At 52.3% G+C, this 22,559-nt stretch overlaps 1 protein-coding gene across 2 annotated transcripts in view; it reads left to right on the top strand.

The window, feature by feature from the left end:
- The window catches only part of CDH22 (cadherin 22), a 52,136-nt gene that overhangs the window by 17,110 nt on the left and 12,467 nt on the right, over positions 1-22,559 (top strand). For both annotated transcript variants that reach the window (XM_066198905.1, XM_066198904.1), the window contains exons 4-7: positions 6,243-6,410; positions 7,354-7,541; positions 8,381-8,634; positions 15,688-15,824. In XM_066198905.1, the coding sequence (XP_066055002.1) occupies positions 6,243-6,410; positions 7,354-7,541; positions 8,381-8,634; positions 15,688-15,824 (747 nt within the window). The remainder of the gene's footprint in view (positions 1-6,242; positions 6,411-7,353; positions 7,542-8,380; positions 8,635-15,687; positions 15,825-22,559) is intronic.

Below are 22,559 nucleotides of genomic sequence, written 5' to 3'. Positions count from 1 at the left end.
GCAAGGTTTTCTTGCCAGCTGTAAGAATATCCCTGTGGCTTGTTGCAAGAGCCTGCAGGCATTAAGCTTTGTAAGCTTTGTGCTGCCTTCCTCACTCAGACAGGGTGCAGCCAATCTTTGCTCCTTGCAGCAGGTGAGCAGCAGTGCCTGTGCTGTGGCTGCCCTCATCTGCTGAGGAGGCTGTGCTCTCACAGCTACCAGCACACAGCTCTGCCCTGCTGTTTCCAGAGGGAAACAACCTCTTCTACTGCTGTGGTGGGTGTTGGCTCTGGGTGAGAGTGCTAATCTGACAGCAGTCTCCCTCACCGCTGCTGAGCCATGAGCCCAGTTCTGCCCAGAGTTACACAGAGTGGGAGGTTTAGTGGCAGCTCCTATTCCAGCTCCAGGAATCTCATCCTCACTAAGATCTTTCAAGTTTATGCTTTTCCAATATGGAGACATGCACCTGAGCGTGGGCACTCTCAATGCATTTACGTGAGAGGAGAAATTCATGCATTGAATCCACAGGCTGTTTTCATGCTGCTTTATATCACCCTGCATTCTCCGTACCACTGCAGATTATTCACCTTTATAGGGGCAAATCTCTCATTTGGCAGGCAGCTGTGCCTGCCTGCTCATGTCTTTTCCCATGTCCTTTGCAGTGCCCTTTCTTATCCCTGGGCAGTGTGGCTGGAGGCTCACTGCTGCCTGTGATCCCTTGCACACAGCCTTCCTTGGGAGGGAACCTGAAACCGCTCAACACCCCACAACCTGGTGCCCCTGTTTCCAGCAGTCTTGTGCATCCCTTTGTAGGGATTTTGAATGCTATAGAGCAACCAGAGCTTGTAACACCATAGGTTTTGTGATGTTTGGTGCTTTCCTTAAAAGCCAGCTTGTCAGTTTGGGGCTGTGCATGGGAACCTGGCTTTTTACTGTAAGGAAGAGGTTGTTCTTCAAATCTGTCACTCTGCTGAATGCAGGGAAAAGGCAGAAGAACTCTGAAGGTATTTGAAATGCAGTCTGGCATTTGTGATGACTTAAACCAGCTCCTGAGTTCTAGAGCGTGTGTCCTGATTTAAAGACTGAGCCGGTAAGGGCTTGGAGTTTTTTATGCTAGGGAAAATGGAGATACTGACCTGCTGGGATGAAGCTAATGGTTATTTGTGTGCAGTCCTTAGTTGTTTCACCCCTACCTGCCAGCCTTGCTGTTTGGAGACAGACCACAGCCCTGGTCCTGGGGCAGTAGGGCTGGACTGGGAAAGGAGCTGTGTCTGGGAGCCTGCTGCACACTGAGCTGGGCTGATGAGCTGTTCATCTGTGTGATGTGGTGGTGGGAGGCAGAACATGTTTCTCTGCCACTCTTGCCAGTTTGTTAAAAATGCTCCTTGATGCCTGGAAACACAGATGTATCAGTACATGTGTGTTCCTGTGTGCCCAGGGGTTTGTGCAGGTCTGTGCCCCATCCCTGTGCCTTATCCACCAGAGCTGTGCACAGGCACAAAGGGAGTCTGAGTGTAAGGCACAAGAGTCTGCAGAGAAGTCACGTTTATTTAAGGGGATTTCTCTTGTTAGCGAGATTGAACATTAACAGCCCTTTTCTGAGACTTGTGCAGGAACTTCAGCTGATTCAGGACCAAATTGTATCTTGGGTCTTCTTGAAATGAGAGAGTGTATCTAGTAATGTGCCAAGGGAATTTATGTTAAGTGATGAGGGACTTAGCTGCTAAAAGAAGGGACAAAGGAAGGGTGAGTGTGCTGTCTCTCTGCACTGGCATGGGCAAGGCTGATTGCAGCCTGGAACAAGCCCTTATTAAGTGCTCCATGAGCTTCCTGACCCTTTTTGCCTCATACTTCACTCAAAGCACCTTTAGCTTCTGCCTCCCAAATTGTGCTGAGCTGAAGGACAGGATGGGTGGCTGAAGTTTTGGTTTTTGCAGCCAAGACCTCTTCTGCAAGGGCTGACCTCCTCCAGGGTGTGTGCTTCCAGCAGGACTCGTGTCCTGGCAGATATATTGGTATTTCTGTGTCCCTGTAGGCAGGTGAGGGCACAGGTGAGGAATCTGCAGTCTGCTTGGCAGGTGCCTTGCCATTCCTGGCCTGAGGCAGAGATGGGTTTGATCTAACTGACCAGGCTGCTGGCAGAAATAAATCCGTTTTATCCAGCTAAATAAGAGGGGGATAGAGGAGACAGACCCAGATTCTTCTCAGGCACGCACGGTTAAAAGACCGAAATGGCAGGAAGACAAGGCTTGTCACCATGATGGTGGCACTTCCATCCCTGGAGATACTAAAAACTTGACTCTTTATGGCCCAGGGTAATCTCATCTGCCTTTGAAGACTGCCTGCTGAGCTGTCGATGGATCAGGAACCTCCTTAGGATAGGTCCCTGTTTGTTACTCCATGACTTTCTGGCTTATTGCTCCTCCTGCCCTCAGCTGGAAGGTGCCTTGTCCAGACAGCCTTTGAGGATGTGGACATCTGACCTGGAAGTACCAGAGAACAGAGCAAAGCCCATCATGATGGGATTCCTGGAAGGCAGTTACCTGCTGGGTGCTTTGTCCTGCTCTGTTTTTATCACCCGAAGAGAGTCTGCCATTGGAACAGATTCAGTGGTATTTATGTGATGCTGTAAGTGTCCCCTTGCCTGGTAATTATACTGATTAATCTGGATCATGCTGGAAAGCCACATGTGCCTTGTACCAGAGGGTATGCCACCATGTGTCCACATTATTCAGCTATAACAGATACTGACAAGAACGGGGGAGACAAGTCTGAGCTCGAGGTTGTTCTTGCTTTGTTAGCAGTGTCTGGGAAAGACAAAGTTTGTCAGTTTTTCCAGCTGGAAAGAAGGTGAATCTTGGGAGATGATAGCAATGACTTTTCTGTGCTCTCTGTGCAGCCCTGAGGAAGGTCTGCCTCCATCCCTTGCAGCTTCTTTGCAGAGTCCCTGGGGGTCAGGTTTTGGGAGCAGAGACTGTCTTGGCTCCGAACGATGTGGCCATGTGGATTTGCTGCTGGGGACCCTCAGTGCCACATGGATGTGGAGCATGTGTGGAGACCCCGATTTGCCATGGCCATTAGCAAATGGTGAGTGGTACCTCGGCCTAGAGGACAAAACCAGCCTCACTCTCAGTCTGGTGGCCTGGTGTGGCCCATGGAATTTGGGAATAGCATGCCAGTGGCAATCCTGATGGGGCTCCTGGAGGTCTGGCAGTTTGTCTGCAGCAGATGCCCACCTTTCCAGGATGGACTGGACACACAACACCATGAGAGGGAGTTTCTGATCAGTCTCCACCCCTGCCACAGGCAGAGATTTTGTCTGCCTTGTGCTGCTGAAAGAACAGGAGCTGGCTGGGGACATTTGCCCTGCTCTGCTTGTGCCAAGTGGCCTGGACTTGCTCCCCGTTGGGACAAGTGACCTTGGAGGTGTTCTGGGAAGTGCCTGAGCACTTTCCTCCCATCTTGCATGGTGTATTATGAGCCATATCATTACGAGCAGCTCAGTTAAGTCATTACAGCCTTGGTGAATGCATGAGCTTTTTCCCTCTCATCCCAATTCATCACTATTGTGCTGACATGAATAATTTTCATTATAAAATGCTTCAGACCCCGTTAATTAACAGAATTGCTTAAATTTCAATGAGATAGTGCTTGCCCAGAAATAGCGGTTTTGTATTCACAGTGGAGGCCTGTCAGCACGAGCAGCTGGGGCTGGTCCCTGAGCCCTGCGTGTTTGTGCAGGGCTGGCCCTGCTGCCCAGGTGGGAGGGTGCCATCCTTGCTGGGATGGGTGCCCATGGGCACGCTCTTGCCTCCCCTTCCTGCGTCCCCTCTGCCTCTTTGTGTGAGGTGGAGTGGGACTCCTTGTCAAATGGCTTCCTCTGAGCAGAGCCAGGATGAATGAGAGGGTCAGAGCATCACAGGATGATCACCTGCTCCCTTATCCATGGGGCTGAAGGCAGGAGAGTCCAGGTAATTACACAACCTGAAGTGACAGAAGGACAAGGGAAGCTGGGTGATAATTGTGCTTATCCGTGAGAGAATGACAACGATCTGAAAGGATGGTTGTGTCTTTATAATAAATCCTAACAATGCTAATCATTGGAATAATTGCTAGTTTCAGAAAGGAAGGAGTGATAAATGTCTCCTGAACCGTTTTGCCAGCTCCTGCTGCACCTGTAATGTCATGCAAAGGGCGAGGGGGAGGAATTTCATCCTCGCAGCTCAGTGGCATTTCTGGCTGCCTTTGGGCCACAGCACCAGTGGCTCCATGGTGTGAGCCCTTGTCTGGAGGTGCACAAGGCCACACCAGACACATGAACAGGGAAACTGGAAACCTGCTGGCCGTGGAGTGCAGATACCTGGTAGCCTTGGGGTCTAACCCTGTAACCATATCTTGGCTCCTTGTAGCCTGCTGGAAATCAGCTCCCCCTCTGCTGTGCTCTTGGTGACTTGGAGCTTCGATGCTCTGCCACTGCTTGATGTGCTGCACATCACCAAATGCATTGCACGGTGCTCAGAGCACTGGATGAGTCTCTACTGTTTGCTCAGCAAGAAAGAGAGCTCCCTGTTCCCTCTGGGTCAGACCCCTCACTGGGGACACATTCCAGCGTTCTCTTCCAGTATTGTCCCTAGCACCGGGCAGGATTACTGGTGAAACAAAGCAGAGATGAATTTGCAGTTCACAGTAGGAGGAGGCAAAGCTGATAGTTAAACAGAAAACCCTGGAAGAGAGAGGATTTACAAAAACGTATACCAATGTCTAAATCTGTGGGAATGTTAAAAGACTGAGCTGGAGGGGATTTAAAGCTGATTCCTGTCTGTTATGGGGTGCTACTGGTGCCTCGGGACTGGAATGTGGTGCTAATGACTTTGTATCCATGTAGGCGCTCCTTCCTTCCTGACCCTGGTGCCACGTCAAGGCAGAATCGTTTCTTTCTTTCATCCTGAAAATTTCTCTTCCCTACTTTGTTTCAATTTAAATAAAACAGTCGTGGGTGAGTGGTAATTTCTGCCATTCACAGAGGTTTCAGGCTTTTACTGCTCTTTGCTTCTTGTTTTACATTCCTTTATATTTTAGTCCTGGTCATTTCCCCAATCCCAGATGAATACTGGAGACCTATAAACACTGTTTTTAAGAGACTTAATTTTGTAAGAAGTGAATACCATACCATTCATTTTGTTAAGCTCCAGTGCATTCTCTGACACAGAGCGTGTGTTTTGTCCTCTCTGGTCTCCTTAACTTAGAAGGGCACTTGAAAATGAGAGGTTTTGTGCAGACAGACTTTTAGAAATGTGCTGCCCCCACCACCCCAATTCTCCAAATCACACAAGTCCCCCTGAGATGTGCCCAGACCACAGCATCTGGTAGATGGAGCCTGGGCAGGGGCACCCCTGTTCTGTAAGGGGTGCTACAGCAAGCCTGGCTCCTGCTCAGCAGATCAGGATAAGTGGGCTGTTGTAGATCTGTGCCAGAGGGGTTTTGTGACTCAGTCTGGGTTTTTACAGAGCAGACCTTGAGGCTGGCTCCAGCACAGCCCTCACATTTGGATGGTGATGAGTATGAGTCTTCTCTTCCTGTGACTCCTGCCCCCACCAATCCTCTGACCCACCCCAGATCTTTCACCCACCTCCCGGTCACCCTGCAGAAAAGCACAAACTTCCTCTATGCCAGGGTTTAACCCAGTGGGAGCTGCAAATAGCCCACAGGAAAAGCAGCAGTTGGGACTCTTTCACGCTTCATGAGGAGACTTGCTGGGAGCAGGTTGGGCCTGTGGCCATTCCTGGGCTTTAGGAGGATATTTGGGATGTTTCTGGCTGGCTGACAACCCCCTGGGCTTCTTCTCCCCAGTGCCCTTCTCTCCCCTTAGTTGGCTTTTGCTCATGTGACCTCTTGCAAAGGAGTTCAGCAGATACTGTTTGTGGCCAGCAGTGTGTTCCTGCAGCACCAGGGCTTGGCTGGGGAGAGTGTCCCCAGCAGTCAAGGGAGGTGACAGTCCCTTCTGCCGTACACTGGTGAGATGCAGGTGCTGTATCTGACACCAGGTATGATTCTGTGGGCATACCAGAGTGAGTCCAGGGAAGAGCCATGAAGGTTAGTGAAATAGCAGAGCATCTTCCCCATCTCCTCTCTGAAGAGGGAGATCCAGCTGATCCTGTTTAGGTCTGAATCTTGTCCAAAGTAATCTCCAGTGACGCCTTCCAGCCTCAGCCTGCCTGTGGCTCTGTGAGCTGCCTGTGCTCAGCTGTCCTGCTGGTTTGCAGGTGTGATCCGGACGGCCGTGGCAGACCTGGACCGCGAGACACAGGACCGCTATGAGGTGGTGATCCGTGCTACAGACATGGCAGGACAGCTGGGCGGCCTGTCTGGATCCACCACAGTCACCATCGTGGTCACTGATGTCAACGACAACCCACCACGCTTCCCCCAGAGTAAGTGCTGCTGGCAGTGGGGGTGGGCACTGGAGCATGTCCTGGTCCCCTGTGGGTGGTGGGATGGAACCTGCAGGCTGAGCCAGCCTGGCCACTTCAACTGCTGCCAGGGTGACAGTACCAAAGGACCATGGCATGCACAGCTCCTGGCCTGGGTCTGAATGTGTCCCTGCCTGGCAGCACAGTGCGTGCCAGATCCCTGCTCCACTGCAGGTCCTGGAAACAAGCATGGCTTGCAGGGTAGGAGAGCAGGGCCGGCCCTCCCCTGAGCCACTCCAAGGTCCACCATGCTGCTGTCCCCTGGGAGCTGAGGCCAGAACTTGGCTGCTGGCCTGGCCCCTCCTGGGTGCTCTGTGAGATCTTGTCACAGCCTTGCCCTGGTGTGAGGACAGTGACACTGCTCAGGGGTAGCAGCCTTGACACAGCACAGCTCTGTTTTCCAACTTGCTGCTAATGGCCTGTGACTGGTGCCGGTGTCTGATTTGGGACCCTCCCCAGACAAGGTGCAGGGTGATCCTGCTGCGAGGACTGGGCTGTGAGGGCTGTGCAGTGCTCTCCAACTGTGGCCTGGCAGCTCAAGGCTGGCAGGCCAGGGAAAGAGCTGCAGCTGGAAGAGGCTCAGCTCTTGGGCTGCATCACCTAAAAATCGGAATTTGCAAAGGAATCTTTGCAAGGAATCCAAGAGTACTCATTGCAGGGCAGTGTCCATGCAGAGAAATCAGCCCTTACTTCACACAGCACCTGGAATGTCAGGGCTCCCCAGTTGTCTTGCCTCAGCCCTTGTTTTTGGCTGCTGCATTTAATTCTCCTGTTGGGGCATTCTGGACTGCAGATACAGTGGGTTTGAGCAACCCTCACAGCCCAGAGGTTCCCCAGGGAAGTTGTGAAGGCTGGGGTGGTTCAAAGGCAGAAGCAGTGACCCTGGTACCCGTTTCTCCTCCAGAGATGTATCAGTTCAGCATTGTTGAAACGGCCCCTGTGGGCACTGCCATCGGGAGGGTGAAGGCAGAGGACTCTGACGTCGGGGAGAACACGGACATGACTTATCAAGTGAAGGATGAGGAAGGGGTGGAGATGTTCAAAGTCACCACGGACAGCAATACCCAAGAGGCTGTCATCACAGTACAGAAGGTGAGAAGTGTTGATTGAGTAGGGAGGGCACAGGTCCCTAGGCGGACCCTCTCCTTAGGCGACTGCGGCTGTTGAATCTGAGTTGAAGAAAATGCTCTGAGTGCTGCTCTAGCAGTAGCAGTTGCATTTTTGTGCCTGTTGATGCAGGGAAGAGACCTGTCTGTGCTCTGCCTGCATGGCAAAACACAGGGCTGTGTTTGGAGGAAAGGCTGAAAAGGAGCAGCACAGAGTGCCTGCTGGAGTCCCCCAGGCTGGCTTGGGGGGTTGCAGTGAAGCAGTGAGCTGTGCAGAGGAGACACCATGCATAGGACTACAGAGAGGAATGCTTACAGCTGTTATTGATAGCACCTGTTAGAGGAGAAAAATGCCCACCTAATTCGTGTACCTGACCAGCAGCACTTTAACTGTATCTGCTTTTGGTGGCAAAAACAATCAGGCAAATACTTGGTGCAGGCAAGAAAGAATGATTGTTCTTCAAGGCCACTGTATGCCGCTTGCCTCCCCTGTAGAAATAAGAGCAGGGTGATTAATGATGAAAACTCGCTCATGTGCAGCACACACTGTGCTGTCTTCCCAGTGAATCCTGGCTGCTCACAGCCTGGGCACCCTGTTGTGGGCCCTAAGGGAAGTGGGCTGGAGGCTTCTGCTTCCTCCTGCCTCCTTGGTGTGGGTGCTGCTGGCAGAAGGGCAAAGTAGAAGCCCCCAGGCTGCTACAAAGGCTCTGCTTGAGAGCAGGTGGCTTTAGTGGCTCTAGTACTGCCCCGATATCTCTGGTGAAGGAAGGGGCAACAGAGGGGCTCCTTGGGCTGGCTGTGGCTGACCCTCTTCCCTTATCCCAGCCTCTTGACTACGAGTCAAAAAAAGTGCACACTGTGGTGGTGGAGGCCCTCAACAAGTTCGTGGACCCACGGTTCGTGGACCTGGGCACCTTTCGGGACCAGACCATCGTGCGGGTCTCAGTGCTGGACGTCGATGAGCCCCCCGAGTTCCGGCCCCCCTCCAACCTGATGGAGGTCCAGGAGGATGCGCATGTTGGATCTATCGTGGGGGTGGTCACTGCCCTGGACCCGGACACAGCGAACCACCCTGTCCGGTAAAGCAGCCATCCACACCTCACATCATCCCCCTTCCAGCAGTGGGCATGGGGCCACCTGCAAGGGACACATGGCCTGGGAGGCCTTGTGGCCATGGCTGGGACAGAGGAGGTGGGAGAGTGCAGGTAAAAGTGGCAAGTGCTGCATGTGTGGCTGAGTGTGTGAGTGTCTCGTGGGACAGGCAGCTGGCAGGTGAGTGGCAGCCTGTGCACAGGCAAGCGCAGCGGTCTCTCAGGCAGAGGATACGTCACTGACAGGTGATGGCTCTGTGAGCACAAGGGAGTGTCAGGGAGGGTGGCTGGGTGATGCTTGCGTGTCCTTGCTGCTGACAGCAAGGTATCTGCAGTGGTACCTGACACAGGCCAGACACCAGGAGTGGCAGGAGGACAGTGGTGAAGGGTGATAAATGAGGTGAGGCTTGGGAGGTGCAGAGCCACAGCCTGGCTGTGTGTGCGTGCCTGTGTGCATAGGATCAAAGATCAGAGGGGTTTATATTTGGGCAGGGGACATAATCCAGGCAGCAGCTTATCTGCACAGGACATTTCCCATTTCCATTTAATTTGTGGCTAAAGAGATTGTTACCTTGTTAAATTGTTATTACCTAAGGCACAAAGCAGCCTTCTGCCCCTGCCAACTGGCCCGAGTCACGAGCAGTTGGGTTGGAAATCTGGTGTTCAGAAAACATCCTCAACGTGTGGAAAATTTCCTTGAAATGTGTGTTCTGGTGCCAGGTGCCGGCGGGGCTGCAGGCGCCCGTGGAGCTGCTCACTTCCAGGGAGCAGCACTGGCTTCGGCTGAGAGCTCTGCAGGGAGTCAGCCCCGCAGCAATAGACTAGGAAGGACAGGGCTAGGGGTGTGGGGTGAAGGGGGACTGGCCAGAGAGGGCTCAGTTGCAGCACTTGGTTGCATTCAGTGATGTCCCCCAGTGCCTGTTCGGGGCACTGAGCTCAGTGCTGTGCAGCCGTGGGTTCCTGTTTCATGGTGGGGTGGGGAGGATATCTTGGTCCTCATGGAAACAAAGACTGTGATGGTTGGAAAGCTCAGAAGTGCATTTACACATGGAAAGCTGCCATCTACAGATGCCTGGCAGCTAGCAGAGAGTACTGTGTCACAAAGCTGGATGCTCAAAGTTGACTTTGGGGGGAGTGTGAATGAAATCAGCCTTGGTGTGCCAGGAACTGTGGATGCAAGTGCTGCACCACTTGCACTACTAGTGGGTGCTGAGTGCTGAATGTGTTCTCAACATGCCTCTGCTCACATGTGACTCTCCAGTCCCTCTCCAGTCAGCCTACCTGTCTGATTTCTTTCTTTGTTGCCTTTGAGCACGTGTCTGTCAGCACTCACCCTTCAGGAGAGTGGTGTGTCCACATAACTCTCTGCACATGCGTGCATGTGCTTTTTCACTTGACTGTTTCTAGCAGTGCTGCAGAATATAGGTTTTATTTTCTGATCTGTAATTGTAGAAAAGGGACCTTTGGGACAGAGCTATTCTTTTTTTTTTTTTTTTCCCTTGTATTTTATGCTGCTTCCTTGTGGAGCTTGCTGCATTTTTTGCAGACAGACCAAAAGAAAGCAGTGAAGAGCGACTCTTAATGCTGTATGGAAGGCAGTGGATACCAGAGAGAAGCAGGTTCAAGTACTGGGCACGAACAAGATGGTGAAAGCCCAGACTTTGCTTTGGGAGTCTCTCCTACAGTGAGCACAGTGCTGGCAAGGCAATGCCTCGTGCTCAGACACAAGGACTCAGCCAACAGGACTCCCAAGCATCTGTTGCAGCTTGGGAATTGCCATGTGTTTTCCCTTGTCAGGCTTGATGCATTCAAATATGTGTCCTGCCTCTAGGTATCCTCAGGCAGGTAGCTCATCCTGTGTCCCCCACGCTGCCCTGTGGGACTTGGTCCATCGCTTCACTCCCTCTGTGCTGGCAATCCCTGCGGTCATGAGCAGCGGCAGTGCAGCTGGGTGAGCCTTCACAGACATTTTAACATGTACCGAGGGGAGCTGCAGGTTTATACTGGTCGTGCTGATGCAGCACCAATGCAAGTGGAAGGTACAGTTGGATCTCGCCTGCTTCCCTGTCCTCTGGCTAGCCAGGTAATTTAATGAAATACTTTGCTGCGTAGGCAGCTGTTAACAGCTTCAAAGCGGTGCACAGACATGAATGCCAGCACCCTGCAGCACCAGGATGTGACACTAACCCATCAGCAGGAGACAGCACTAAGTCACCTCTCGTTTCAAGTGTGCTGCTCGGAAGTACAGTCACAAGAAGCCAGCACTTGTACTTCACCTCTGATACATCAGAGAGCACCTGGTCCTGACGGCATGACCAGCATTTGATCCTCGTCACCTTGAAGTTGGTATGAACCCTTTGAAGTTGCTGCAGTTCAGTGGATCCCTTTAACTTCCTGCTCCTCGTCTGCCAGAGGTGGGGGCAGAGGCAGGGCTGTGCTTCTGCAGTGGCTGCTCTCCTCAACTTGGGCCTGTGTTGGCTCTGCCTGTGAATAGGGGAGAGCCACCACTTCCTGTCATGTCGAGATGCACTCTCCCCTTGAGGCAGGAAAGAACAAGGATTGTCAGAGACAGCAGAACAGAAATCAGCTCTGTCAGGGTTTCCAGGTCCTGCTGACACCAGGGCTGCCAGTAACAAGGTTTGGGAGGTATTTTTAGCCAAATGGGAAGGGAGGTGCCCTTGGCTTTTTGTTTTCAGCCCCAGGCCAGCACGAACAAGACTCCTGCTGCTCTGCCCAAAGCCAACTGCTAGAGGCACATTGCAGTCTGATATTCCCCTGCCCTCCTGGTGATCTGTGTGTCCCACAGGATGCAGCAACTTGGTTTGAAAACAAATCCCTTCCCACAAGCTGGACTGGGTCACAGTGACCTGTTACAAACATGTGAGGATTGAAGGGATGTCCCTGGGGCACCTCCTCACTGCCTCACTCCAGCTGCACTTTGGCTGCGGAGCCCCTGGCAGCTGCTTGCCTTGGGTGTGAGGAGGCACCTGGAGATCACCCCATCTCTCAGAGGAGGACACCCTCGCAGGGACACCAGTGCATGAGCAGGGGGCCATGCTGAGCTCAGCATGGCCAAGTGGCTGTATGAACCCTCTGTGGGGCACAAAACCTTCTGTGCTACCAGTGTGGGAAATGCCCTCCTAAAGGTCCGGTTCTTTTCATTTTATTTCATCCTTGGTTTTTTGCCTATCAAAGGCTGGAACTGTTCCTTTTCAGAAAAAAAAAATTAGTTTCCAGTTGGCTTTTTGGCTTTAGCTGTGTGTTTTCTGGGCGTAGTGCAGTTTTTCTCAGCTGAGCCATTGTATGAAGTAATACAGTGATAGACTGTCTGTGTGTGTGAGGCTGTTTGTATGGGAGCCTTTTGTTTCTCTCTCTGCAGTGGGAGCCTGTGCTCTGATTGTGTGCATTCCAGGCTTTATCAGCACTGGGAAGATGTTGCTTGGGATTTAAGGTTCTCAGAGATATTCTTGTTTGGCATTCACAAAATCCAGAGACACGTGTTGGACATGGACATTTTATAGACTCCAGCAGCACAGCAAGAACTACAACCTGCTTCAATACAAAAGGGAGAGGAGGAAAAAACAAACACAACAAAAAGCTTTTCATACAGTGTTTGAAAAGCTCCCTATTAACAAAACACATGGCATAAAATGTGCTTCTTGTTGTGTTCGGGAGAGAAGTGAAACAAACTGCTTGAGAAGTGCATTCATGGGAAAGATGAGCACCGAGAAAGCTGTCGAAATTAAACAGTCACTTGTAACATCCAAACCAACAGGCAGTGCCAGCAGGAAGAGAGGGAAATGGAGTACAAGGTCCGCATCCCAATCAGAGCTGTGGGCTGCTCCAGATAGAGAGCACCAGCCAGCTGCAGGAGAGATGAGCATAGCTCCTTCTCTGAGTGCCTGGAGGACAAGGGATTAAATGCTGCCTCCTCCCAGGTCAGGAGCACTGTTTGACTTCACTGGAGCAGGTGAAGATGAAGCTGGAGTAGAGGTGGAGAGGCTGGTGGTGAAGGTTGTGTTGCACAAAATGATGTGAGGGAACACAGCAAAGCACTGCTCACTCCAGCATGGGATGAGATGGAAGCTGTTGGAAGGTGAGGTCTGTTGTGGGATCTGCAGCTCTGAGCAGGTTATGGGTGTGGCTTTCAGGGCTGGATAGACATCCCTGTGCCACCCTCCCAATCCCCAGCTCCCATGCCAGCCGAGTGCTCCAGAGCATCCATGGCCTTTGGCACCTGCAGAGAGCTGCAGACCCACCTGGATTGGCCACCTCCACAGTCACAGGGTCAGCCTGTCACAGTGGCAGCAGGGTCAGCCCTGCCAAGGCAGTGTGCTGAGCTATGTCTCCTTCCCTAGGGCAGTACTGAGAAGGTGACAGTTCTCTGTAACAGTGATGACAAAGGGATCAGAGTTGTGGTTTGGTTTGTGCCTGGCCATGGGGTACAGGCAGCATGTCCATAACAGACTATTCAGAAGGGACAGAAGACAACCTCAGCAGCAGAGCAACGAGAAGCTTAAGAACAGGTTCCCAGTGGCATTACACTGAACACTCCCTGCCATCCTCCTGCCCTCTGGCCAGGCAGGCAGCCCTGTCAGATGTGTCCAGGCTTGGGAGTGTCTCCCATCACTAACTGGGTTTTTCTCTGCGGATTTTTTTTGCAGATGTCTCTGTTTATGCAGCAGTGACAGAAGTGTGATCAAAACAGGCATGGGCTTATCCAAGAGGCAGGGAAGCCATGGGGAGGTTGAAGTACCTTCTTGAACTTAACAGCATGAAAAAGTGGAATAGAAGGCGAGACATGTTTGAGGTCAGGTGATGTGGGAGAACAATGGAAGCAGTTATGTAGAATTAGTTGTGCTATTGGAAAGGTATTAGGTGTTATCATCCCAGTTTTTGTTCCTCTTTCCAGCAGAACATCAGACTGATTAGTACAATTCAGAGTGGCCATACCTCTCCTTTTCCTTTACAGTGAGTGAACAGAGAGTGGATGAGAGGCTGCAGTACATGCCAAGACAGTGTCACTGTCCCTTTTGGAGTTGGCTGTGTGCCTGTAAAAGCTCTTCTGCCAGCTGGGAGTTGGGGCAGAAAATGCAGGCAGTCCCTAGTAGCTGGTTTTGAGATACATGAGCTTGTACCTGGCTTTGTGTGAGAAATGTCCATCACCTCTAGATGCAAGGGGGGAGGAGGAATTCAGCTTCATAAGTACTAGATGGTGGTTGGATGCAAGTGAATTTAGATAGTCACTTTTGAATGTTTTTATTTGGCTACAGGCAAGTGCTGTTGTATTTACTCTCTCATCTCCCCATCTGTCTGAAAGGGAGAGAGCTAGGGAATGTAATCTGGTACTGTATAACATGTTAAACAGTGTAGGAATGCCTTTTTGTGTGCCTCCATCAGAGATGGAGCTGTGTGGATGGATGGGGCTCTGCCAGGGGCACTCCCACCTGCAGCTGATCCCATCCCAGGGCATGGGGCAGAACAACACAGGGCCATCTATGGTCATCCATGCATAAGGAAGGTGAGCTTCGTTCCTTGGCTGTGAGCTGTGTGGATGATGGACCCACAGCTGGAAAACTGCTTTGCAGCACGTGGAGCACCTCCCCTGCCCTGAACCTGCTGCTAGGCCTGGAGCTTGTCCTGCTCTGCTCCTGTCCAATGTGGCCTCTCAGTCCTACCATGCCAGCTTTCCAGTTTGCTTTGTCCCTACATTTATCTTCCTTCTGTGGTTGAACATGTGACTGAAGGCTCTAATTTATTCACAGCCCTCCTTTTGGTAATTTATCCTTTGTACTCTTTGCTGTCTTGTATTATTTAATTCTGTGAAGCACTCTGGGATTCAGTGTGTGTGAAAGATGCTGTACACAATAACATTATGCTGTATTGTTTGTGATTTGCAGGCCTTCTGGATTTCTAATTCTGATTGCAGTGGTGGTTTGTGTTATTTGTGCTATGGCTGTACTCGAGGGCCTCAGCTGGATCAGACTTCCATTCCAGCCCTTTCCTTGAGGAGCTCCCATCTCATTATGCCCTGATTTAATGTTGGCTTGCTCCATTCTGTGTGTAATGGTTGGAAATGCAGGACATGCCACTGGGACATGCATGGATTTGTGGTGTCCTGGTGAAGGCTCAGGGCTAAACCTGGTGTCTGACTCCTTGTGAGCTGTGGGGTTGCCCTTGGGGAGAAGTGGGAATTGTTCTCTCTGGAGGTGTCCCAGGGAGTACATGGGTTCCACCCTCAGGAGGGACTGTTTGGGGCAGCACTGAAGCAGGTGAATGAGCAGAGTGAGAGCTGCCTGTGATGGGTCTCTGCTGAGCAGCTGGACACAGAGCTGGAGGAGATCATCAGCCTGTTCCTTGGGACGGGGAAGCTCAAAATAGGGCAAATCTTGGGGCTGCTGGCATGATGTGCTGTGTTGATGGGGGGATGCAGGCTGCTGCCCACTGCTCTGCTGCCAAGATCGCTGCACCATGCTGTTGTGCACCACTGCACACGTTCAGTCCAGACCCTGTGCTTTGTGCCAGCTGCAGTTGAGGTGTCTGCAGATCGGGCTTACAGCCTGCTGTGTGCTGCCCTCTGGGTGTCTCACTTGGGTGGATGCAGGAGCAGGAGCAGAAGAGAGGGCAGTCGGTGAGATGGGCTCCTTGAGCAGGGGTGCCCACCTTCAGTTTGGTTCCTGCATTTCCTGAACCCACAGCACTGAAGCTTCCCAGAGTCACGAGTGAAGTTACAGCCCACGATTTCTGTATTGCTCTGTCTATCCAGAGCATAAGGTTCCCATCAGAGCAGGTTTTTCTCCTTGTCCAAAGTCTGTGCAGAGTTCCACTTTATGCACCAAAAGCCACATTTAAATTAAAGTTGAAGGCTCTGGGCTTGCAGCCTGGTAGAAACGTGGCCTTCCTGTACTGTGCTGAAACACAGCACAAGGAGAACAGGGATACAGGGCCTGTGGTGTTAGATTCCAGTACTCCTAGGGCTGGTGATAAGGGTGGGCTTGGCACATCCAGCTGCTCACGGTTTCCCCTTTTGCCTGGTCACAGGTACGCCATCGACCGCAGCACGGATGCCGAGAGGATCTTTGACATCGATGCCAAGACAGGCGCTATTGTGACGGGAAAGGTCCTGGACCGGGAGACTGCAGGGTGGCACAACATCACTGTCCTGGCCATGGAAGCAGGTGAGAGGGAGGAATGCTGTGTGGAGCAGTCTGTGCAGAACTGGAGTGGGGCAGGAGGAGGAATATGGGTGCTGTCATTGCAAGGGTGGCCAAGACACGAGTGTTAATCAACACTGAAGTAAAAAAGAAAAATAAATGCAGCAGCACTGAGTCTGACATCTCCCTAGACAACCTAAAAATACTCTTCCTGAGCCGAGCATTAATAAGGGAGCATGGTCGAATAGTATATTTGATGAACACTAATCAAATTTGTGTTATCTCTGCACCATCTCTGCCAGTCATCCCTGTGCAGCTTGCTGCCTGCACTCACACCTGCTGAGCAGCACCAGGGGCTCCCGGGGGGCTGTGCTCACATCACCTGCCTCCCCCAGATCAGTCATGTGCCTTGTGTGGATGGCCTGTCACCTGGAGCCCTGTGGCACTGCAGGACTGTCAGCACTTGCTTCTGCCAGAGCTCTCAGTGTTTGGGATTCACAGACTGTTCCTACACCTGGCTTTGTACCTCTGGATGCCTCCTGCGTGCTTGGGATGGTGCAGGCTTGGCACAGAAGGAATGGATGGGAGGTCCTGGGGCTGCAGCACTGGGAAGGGACTGTGGGAATATCCCAGGCACCATGCTGGGAAACAGAAAGGCATTGCCATGTTCTTCAGAGTTTTCCATATTTTGGATGTGCAAGTCACGAGGGTAGCCTGGGCCCTGCTGTGCTCTGCCTCTGCCCTGCAGTGGGTACCAGGGAGCTGTTGTGGCTGCAGAGCACCTCCTTATCCCTGCTGACATGGGCCAAGGCCTGTCCAGGAGCCTTCCCCAGGCTTTTCCCTGAGTGTTTCTTTGCTCATTCTTGAGTATTGAAGCTGCTGTTCATGTTCAAGGAGTCAGGTCAAGGCCTGACTTGGGTCCCAGAGGTCGGATCCTGTCACCCACTCTGGCCAGACAAGGGCACAGGCCCCACGGCCCTGGGAGAGGAGAGGTCAGTGGCCTTGGCTGGACCCCCACTGCCCTGAGGGGATGTCTCTGGCTCTGTGGTGCGTCCCAGTCTCTCTCTGTGCCAGTGCTCTGTGCTGGATGATGGGAATGACCCCTGCACTCTGGCTGTGGCACTGTTGTGAGTCCTGCCTGATCCCATCCCAGGGGGGTAGACCATTGCCAAGCCTGTACTGGGGGCTCCATGGGGAGGCTCTGCAGGGAGGAGGGGATGGCGGCATTGCAGCACAACTCAGCATCCAGAGGAAACGTGAGGTGACAAGAATCAGAAGGACAATATTTACACGCTGTGGCTAGGATTTCAGAACAAGTCAGTAAATGCTGCAGCTCCCCTCTGGCAGGGAAGCCTGTCAGGCTGGATCGGTTCAAAAGCTAGGGAGACTCTTCAGTGCTCTGACTTCTCCCATGGTGAGCTCTGACTCATCCGTTTTAGCTGCCCAGACATTCTTCCTGGTGACATTATCCTTAACGTTTTGTAATCATGAAATATTAATGACTGATATTGAATTTAAAGTACAATTTATGTCTGAATCCTCTGGCGGAAAGGGCAGTTGTAAAGGTACAGCCTTCTGAGTGATGGAGGGGTTTCGGAGCAGGGCCATGCAGCAGCTGTCAGGATGTGCCTGACGCAGTGGGATCAGCCATGGCAGTGGGAGCAGGGAATGCAGGGCAGCTGGGAGAGCACATCCAGCGGTGCAGTTCCAGTTCCTGGCACACGGGTATCTGGGGCCAGGAGTGCTGGAAGGGCTTTGTGGTGCCCACCATGGGCATGTGGGGTGCAGCTGGATGCCATAGGGCCAGACATCACCAACTCCATCAGGGGCAAGTGGTCGTATATTCTCTTTTCTCAGTGAGATGTAAACTTGGCAGGAGGAATGGAACAAACCCAGTGGGAGTCCTGCTGCCCAGGATTGTGCCTGGTGCCTCAGCTCATTGGAGCTGGTGGGAAACTGTACCCACTATATTCCCATGGTGCCAGGGCCTGCTTGATTCCCATGGCACCAGTCACATGGCCTGGAGTGTGCTGCAGCAAGATGTTGCATCCCCATAGCCTCCTTGAGCTGCCCTCCAGGTCTGCTGTCAGGGCTGTCCTGGGCAGGGTTTGACCCCTGCAGGCCGAAGGACAGCCAGCCCCACTGGCAACACTTGTTCCCACAGGCAGCCCCAAACAGGAGCTGTGCCCCCGCCCTGGAGAGCCCTGTCTGGCGCCCGTTGCTGCTGCGGCAGAGACCATGTCCACGTTATTTCCCACCTGCAGATGTCAGAGTGTATTTGCCCCTGAAGGCAGTAAGGAAAGCTGCAGAAGGTGCCCAGCTGTGCCCATGAGCTGTCTGGGCTTCCCACTGCTGGCATGAGGAGCTAGGGCAGCTCTGAGCCCCCAGCAGGAGCTGCCTGGGCCGGCCAGGGACCAGCAGAGTGTTTGGCCTCGCAGCATGGCAGCCAGCAGGAAGCATGGGGGCTGTTCAGCTAATCTGGCCTGGGACCAGGCCAAGCGTTTCCACAGATAAATCTTCATCTCCCTCGCAAGCTGTTTACCTTCCTTGGGCTAATATTAGTGATTCTCTTCCTGTTTTCCTCTTTGCTCATGTAAAATGATGAGGCCTTGACTGCTGTGTCCACTGCTGGTAATTGAGATGATAAATCTTCCTGCTGGAGACTGGCTTTAATCAGAGCATTGTGTTTGGATGCAATTTAATGACTCTCATGCTGCTGAGTTTGGGCAGGACTCAGGAGAGGTGAGAGCCATTTATATGTTACTTGGCTTAACTGCTGCTTCCACTTTGCTTCCCCTCAGCTGGGAGCCACGTTTTCAGCTCCAGCCTCTGATACAGCCACCTGTCAGACAAGTCTTACCTCTGGCATGCCCCTGCTCTGTCCTTGGCAACAGCACTCTGGTTTGCAGGCAGCTACAAACCCACCCTGTGCCCCAGAGCCATGCCATCAGGGCTGGAGAGCAGAGTGGCACATCTCAGTCTTCTGTTCTGCATTTTGTTCTTCCAATTTGCTGAGATAGTGAGGAATAAATTCCACTCCTGCCTCTTCTGACTTTCTTACTAATGTAAAAATTTTGAATTCAGTATTGTACCAATTTGGTCTCGACACAGAAGAACAGGTTGGATGCTGTGCCCAGCAGTGTCCCTGGGCTGGTCTGCTCCAGGTGCTGCAGCTGCACGAGGCAGCCCATAGTCCCCTGGGCTCTCCTCAGACCCAGAGAAGCTGCTGAGCACTTTTTGGTGTGTGTGAGGAGGAGGGCAAATGTCATTTGCTGGATTTGGAGCTCCACAGGAGAGGTTTGGGTGTAAAAATGCAAATGTTTTAGTGGGAGATTATGTGAGGGTCTGGAGGAGTAAGGGCTGGATCCTGGCACAGCAGAAACCACAAGTCCCCTTCTTTCCTGCCACAGCAGGGGTGACCAAGCACTGTCAATCCCTTCCCATCCCTGGGAGCTGCTGCAGAGCTACAGCATTGCTGAGCAGTTGCCCAGAGGTGGTCGGTGTCAGTCCTGTGAGCACTCAGCTGTCTGCAGCTCAGGGAGAGGGCAAGTTCATGTTTTTGCAGCTGAATATTTAAGTGGAGAATATTGTTCTGTTTGGATTACTTACTCACATGATTAATTAAATAAGGAAATACTCTGGGATGTGGATGAAGATTCCCCTGAAGCATTTGACTCTTGGCCTGAGGGTGGCCGTGCAGCAGGACTGTGACCATCTCATGCTCCAGAATCCTGGCACTGCCTGTCCCATCCCTGCCAGGCCTGTCCCAGTGCTGCCTGTTCTGCTACGTGGCACCTGGGCAGTGGTGCCTGGCATGCCCTGAGCCACGCTGGTGGCTGTGTTGAGGCAGGCACGGATGCAGCAGTGTGGAAGCACTGGGCACAGCTCTGTCCCCCACGCACAGCAGCTCCAGTGGCACTGAAATAATTCCTCCCATGTTGGCAAAGGCAGCTGCCAGTCACCAGCCTGGAGCTCCCATACTGCACAGCTGTGCTTCCAGCATCTCCCTCTTGTTCTGTGTATTTTCCATGTCTCTTTCCTCAGTCTTTTCAGATTAATAGCATTCCAACTCCTGAAGGAAATGCAGAAAAACGGCATGTTTAATTTTAATTTAGGAAAGCGTTTAGGTAGCAGCCTAGTTTTCTCGCTGCTGTCAATCAGGTTTTCTCAAGGCTGACATCAATTAGTTTAAAAATATTGAATGTAATTTTGCCTGACACAACATATTGCAGCCACTGCAAAATATAATTTATTTTAGAAGAAGAAATAATTAAACTAATTTGCATGTCAGTCAGCTGAGCTGGAATACCAAGGAGAGACGCTGCAATGGAAGATGGCTTTTTTCCCCTTCCAGTTGCCCTCAGCCAGCACGTGCTGCCCTTGCCTCGATCACGGGCTAGGTGCTCCTCACAGAGCCCTGTGAGGGCAGGTGCCTGCAGCACCCACGCCACAGCCTCGTCCACCCTCTCTGCTTCTCTCTCTGGCACTGGGACCTGCTTGCTGAGCCTTTGCTCCTGTGCCGGGGCGTTTTGGGTGTGTGCACACAGGTAGAGAAAGCACAGGCCAGAGTTTCTGACCTTGCAGATGTGAATCCTGTGTTGGTTGAGTGCTTTGTGCTTTTCATCACAGATGTGCTCCAACAATCTTAATCACATTTCTGACCATCATAGTGTCAGTTTATGCCACTGTTACAAAAAACATATTTCAGATGTTTTGAAGATTTTTTTTTCAAATATATCCAACCATTTTTCATTTTCCACCCATAAATCCAGGTACTGGCTCAGAGAAAGAGGGAAGTTGATAAGGCATTGAGAAACCTTCAAATATCCATTGTACAGCCAAATCAAAAGAAGCTGATGTGTGCCTCACTGGAAAGGTAGACAAGAGTGCAGCAGTTGCCTTTCTAACCTTGATGTTCCTGGACACGTCAAATTTTGACCCCACTGCTGAGCCAGGAGTGAGCATGAGCCTCAGGCTTCAGCAGTTTTGGAAGGGCAGAAGGAGAGCTTTTGTCTGACAGGGTGCATTTAGAAAGGTCACTGTCTCAGAGCTGTGCCCAGGGAGGAAGGACGCGAGCCCTGGCTCGGGAGGGGTCGGTGCTGGTCCCAGCTCTCAGCCCGGGCGGGGCCGTGACCGCGCTCCCGTGGATGGATCAAAGCGCTGCCGGCTGGAGCCGGGGACGAGCGGCTCTGTGCTTCTGCCCGGCTCTCAACACGCTGATCACATCCCTCCTCAGGGGCTGGGGGAGGTGGTCTCGAAGAGAAGCTGCTTTGCACAGGTTCCCCTGGATGTCCAGGCCTGGCACGCACAATCCCAGCAGGTCCTGGGGAGGGTTTGGCAGCGCTGGGGTTGGCTCCTGCTCACAGCTGGATCCCATACTGTGGGGCACTAAGGGAGGAGCTCCTCCTCTGGGTTGCAGTCAGCAAGGGGAAGAGCTGGGGTCCTGGATTCTTCCTCCTTTCAGGCTCTTCTTCCTCTCCTCTCTTTCTGCCTTTCCTCGTCTTTCCCTCAGCAATCCTAGCCTGCTCCAGAGCTGAGCAGCAGGGATGGTTACCCATCTTCTTGTGGGTTGAGGAGGGGGTGATGAAATGCTGTCATCCTCCTTCTTGCAGGAACTGAACCCTTTTTCTTCCTGCTCATTTGTGGGCATCAAGCGCACACCCCGCTGCCGCCTCCCTGGGCTCCCTTCTCACCCCGCTGCCTCCCCCTTTCTCTCTTCCTGCAAGCAATTGCAGTTTATTTCACTGCACCAATATGCCTTTTAAAATAACGCATAGTTCTAAGCTTTTAGTCACGACTTCAGCCTCCCTCCCCCAAAAACAACTATCTAATCACCAGAGCAGCTGGTCTGGGTGAGAGGGAGTGATAACGTGAGAACCGGGTGAAGGCAGCTCTGGGGAGGGGGCTTAGATTCCTGGCTAATTATGGAGTAGCACTAAATCTCCTCTCCCCTGGGTCCTCCCCCACCTGATCTGTTGGGGCCAGTATTAATGTTATAGACAAACAGGCAGCAGAACTCCTGCCTGAGTGTGGAGAAAAGCATTAGTTCTGTCACAGGTGCAGCCTCTGGGTAAAACAAAGGAGATGGAGTAAGAGGGAGTTCTCATTTCTGGAGATATATGAGGTGCTTCAGCAAACATCAGGCCCTCCAGAGTGATTTATAATCCTATGGCACGGGCTCAGTGTCTCTCGGCAGTGTGTGTATAGCTCAGTGACGCTGCAGTGAGTGGAAGTGTAAACGCTGCCCCATCCCACGTGCAGAATGAACCCCAGAGAAGAGGGGGTCCCCAGGACCACTGCCTGTGTGAGGCTGGGCTGGTGAGTGCCAGGGTGAGAGGGCTGCCCTTAGTCTTGCTGTGTGACCCCCTCATGCCAGCTGCTGCGTGGTGCTGTGTTTAAGTTTAAGCTGCAGTAGCAACAAGAACCCAGTGTCAGCGTAAGAGGCCTGAGTCCCTGGGCAAAGCCTCATGCCTCCATGGGGTACGCTTGACCCTGGGTCACCTGGGCACAGCAGAGGTGGACAGACAGATCTCACCACCAACATGTGCCCTTAGCTGATTGCAGCTGTTTCACATCCCAGCTCCATTTGCTCGGCTCTCAGATGTTGCTGCGAGTCTCAAGCACCTATGGATCAGGATTCAGGTCAGAGAGTGATCTCACATCCAAGTTTTCTGTCCCATCTTGGTGCTGTTTTGCTGCAGTACAGATCCTCACCAGTGGATGGCTGACCCTTAAGGCTGGGACTAGCTTTGGGCTGCT

This window comes from Chamaea fasciata, unplaced genomic scaffold, assembly GCF_029207755.1.
Source record: "Chamaea fasciata isolate MVZ Bird 193981 ecotype frontalis unplaced genomic scaffold, bChaFas1.0.hap1 SCAF_17, whole genome shotgun sequence".
Classification (NCBI taxonomy): Eukaryota; Metazoa; Chordata; class Aves; order Passeriformes; family Sylviidae; genus Chamaea; species Chamaea fasciata.
Note: the sequence above shows the minus strand (reverse complement) of the source record. Positions and strands in the feature narration are given on the sequence as shown.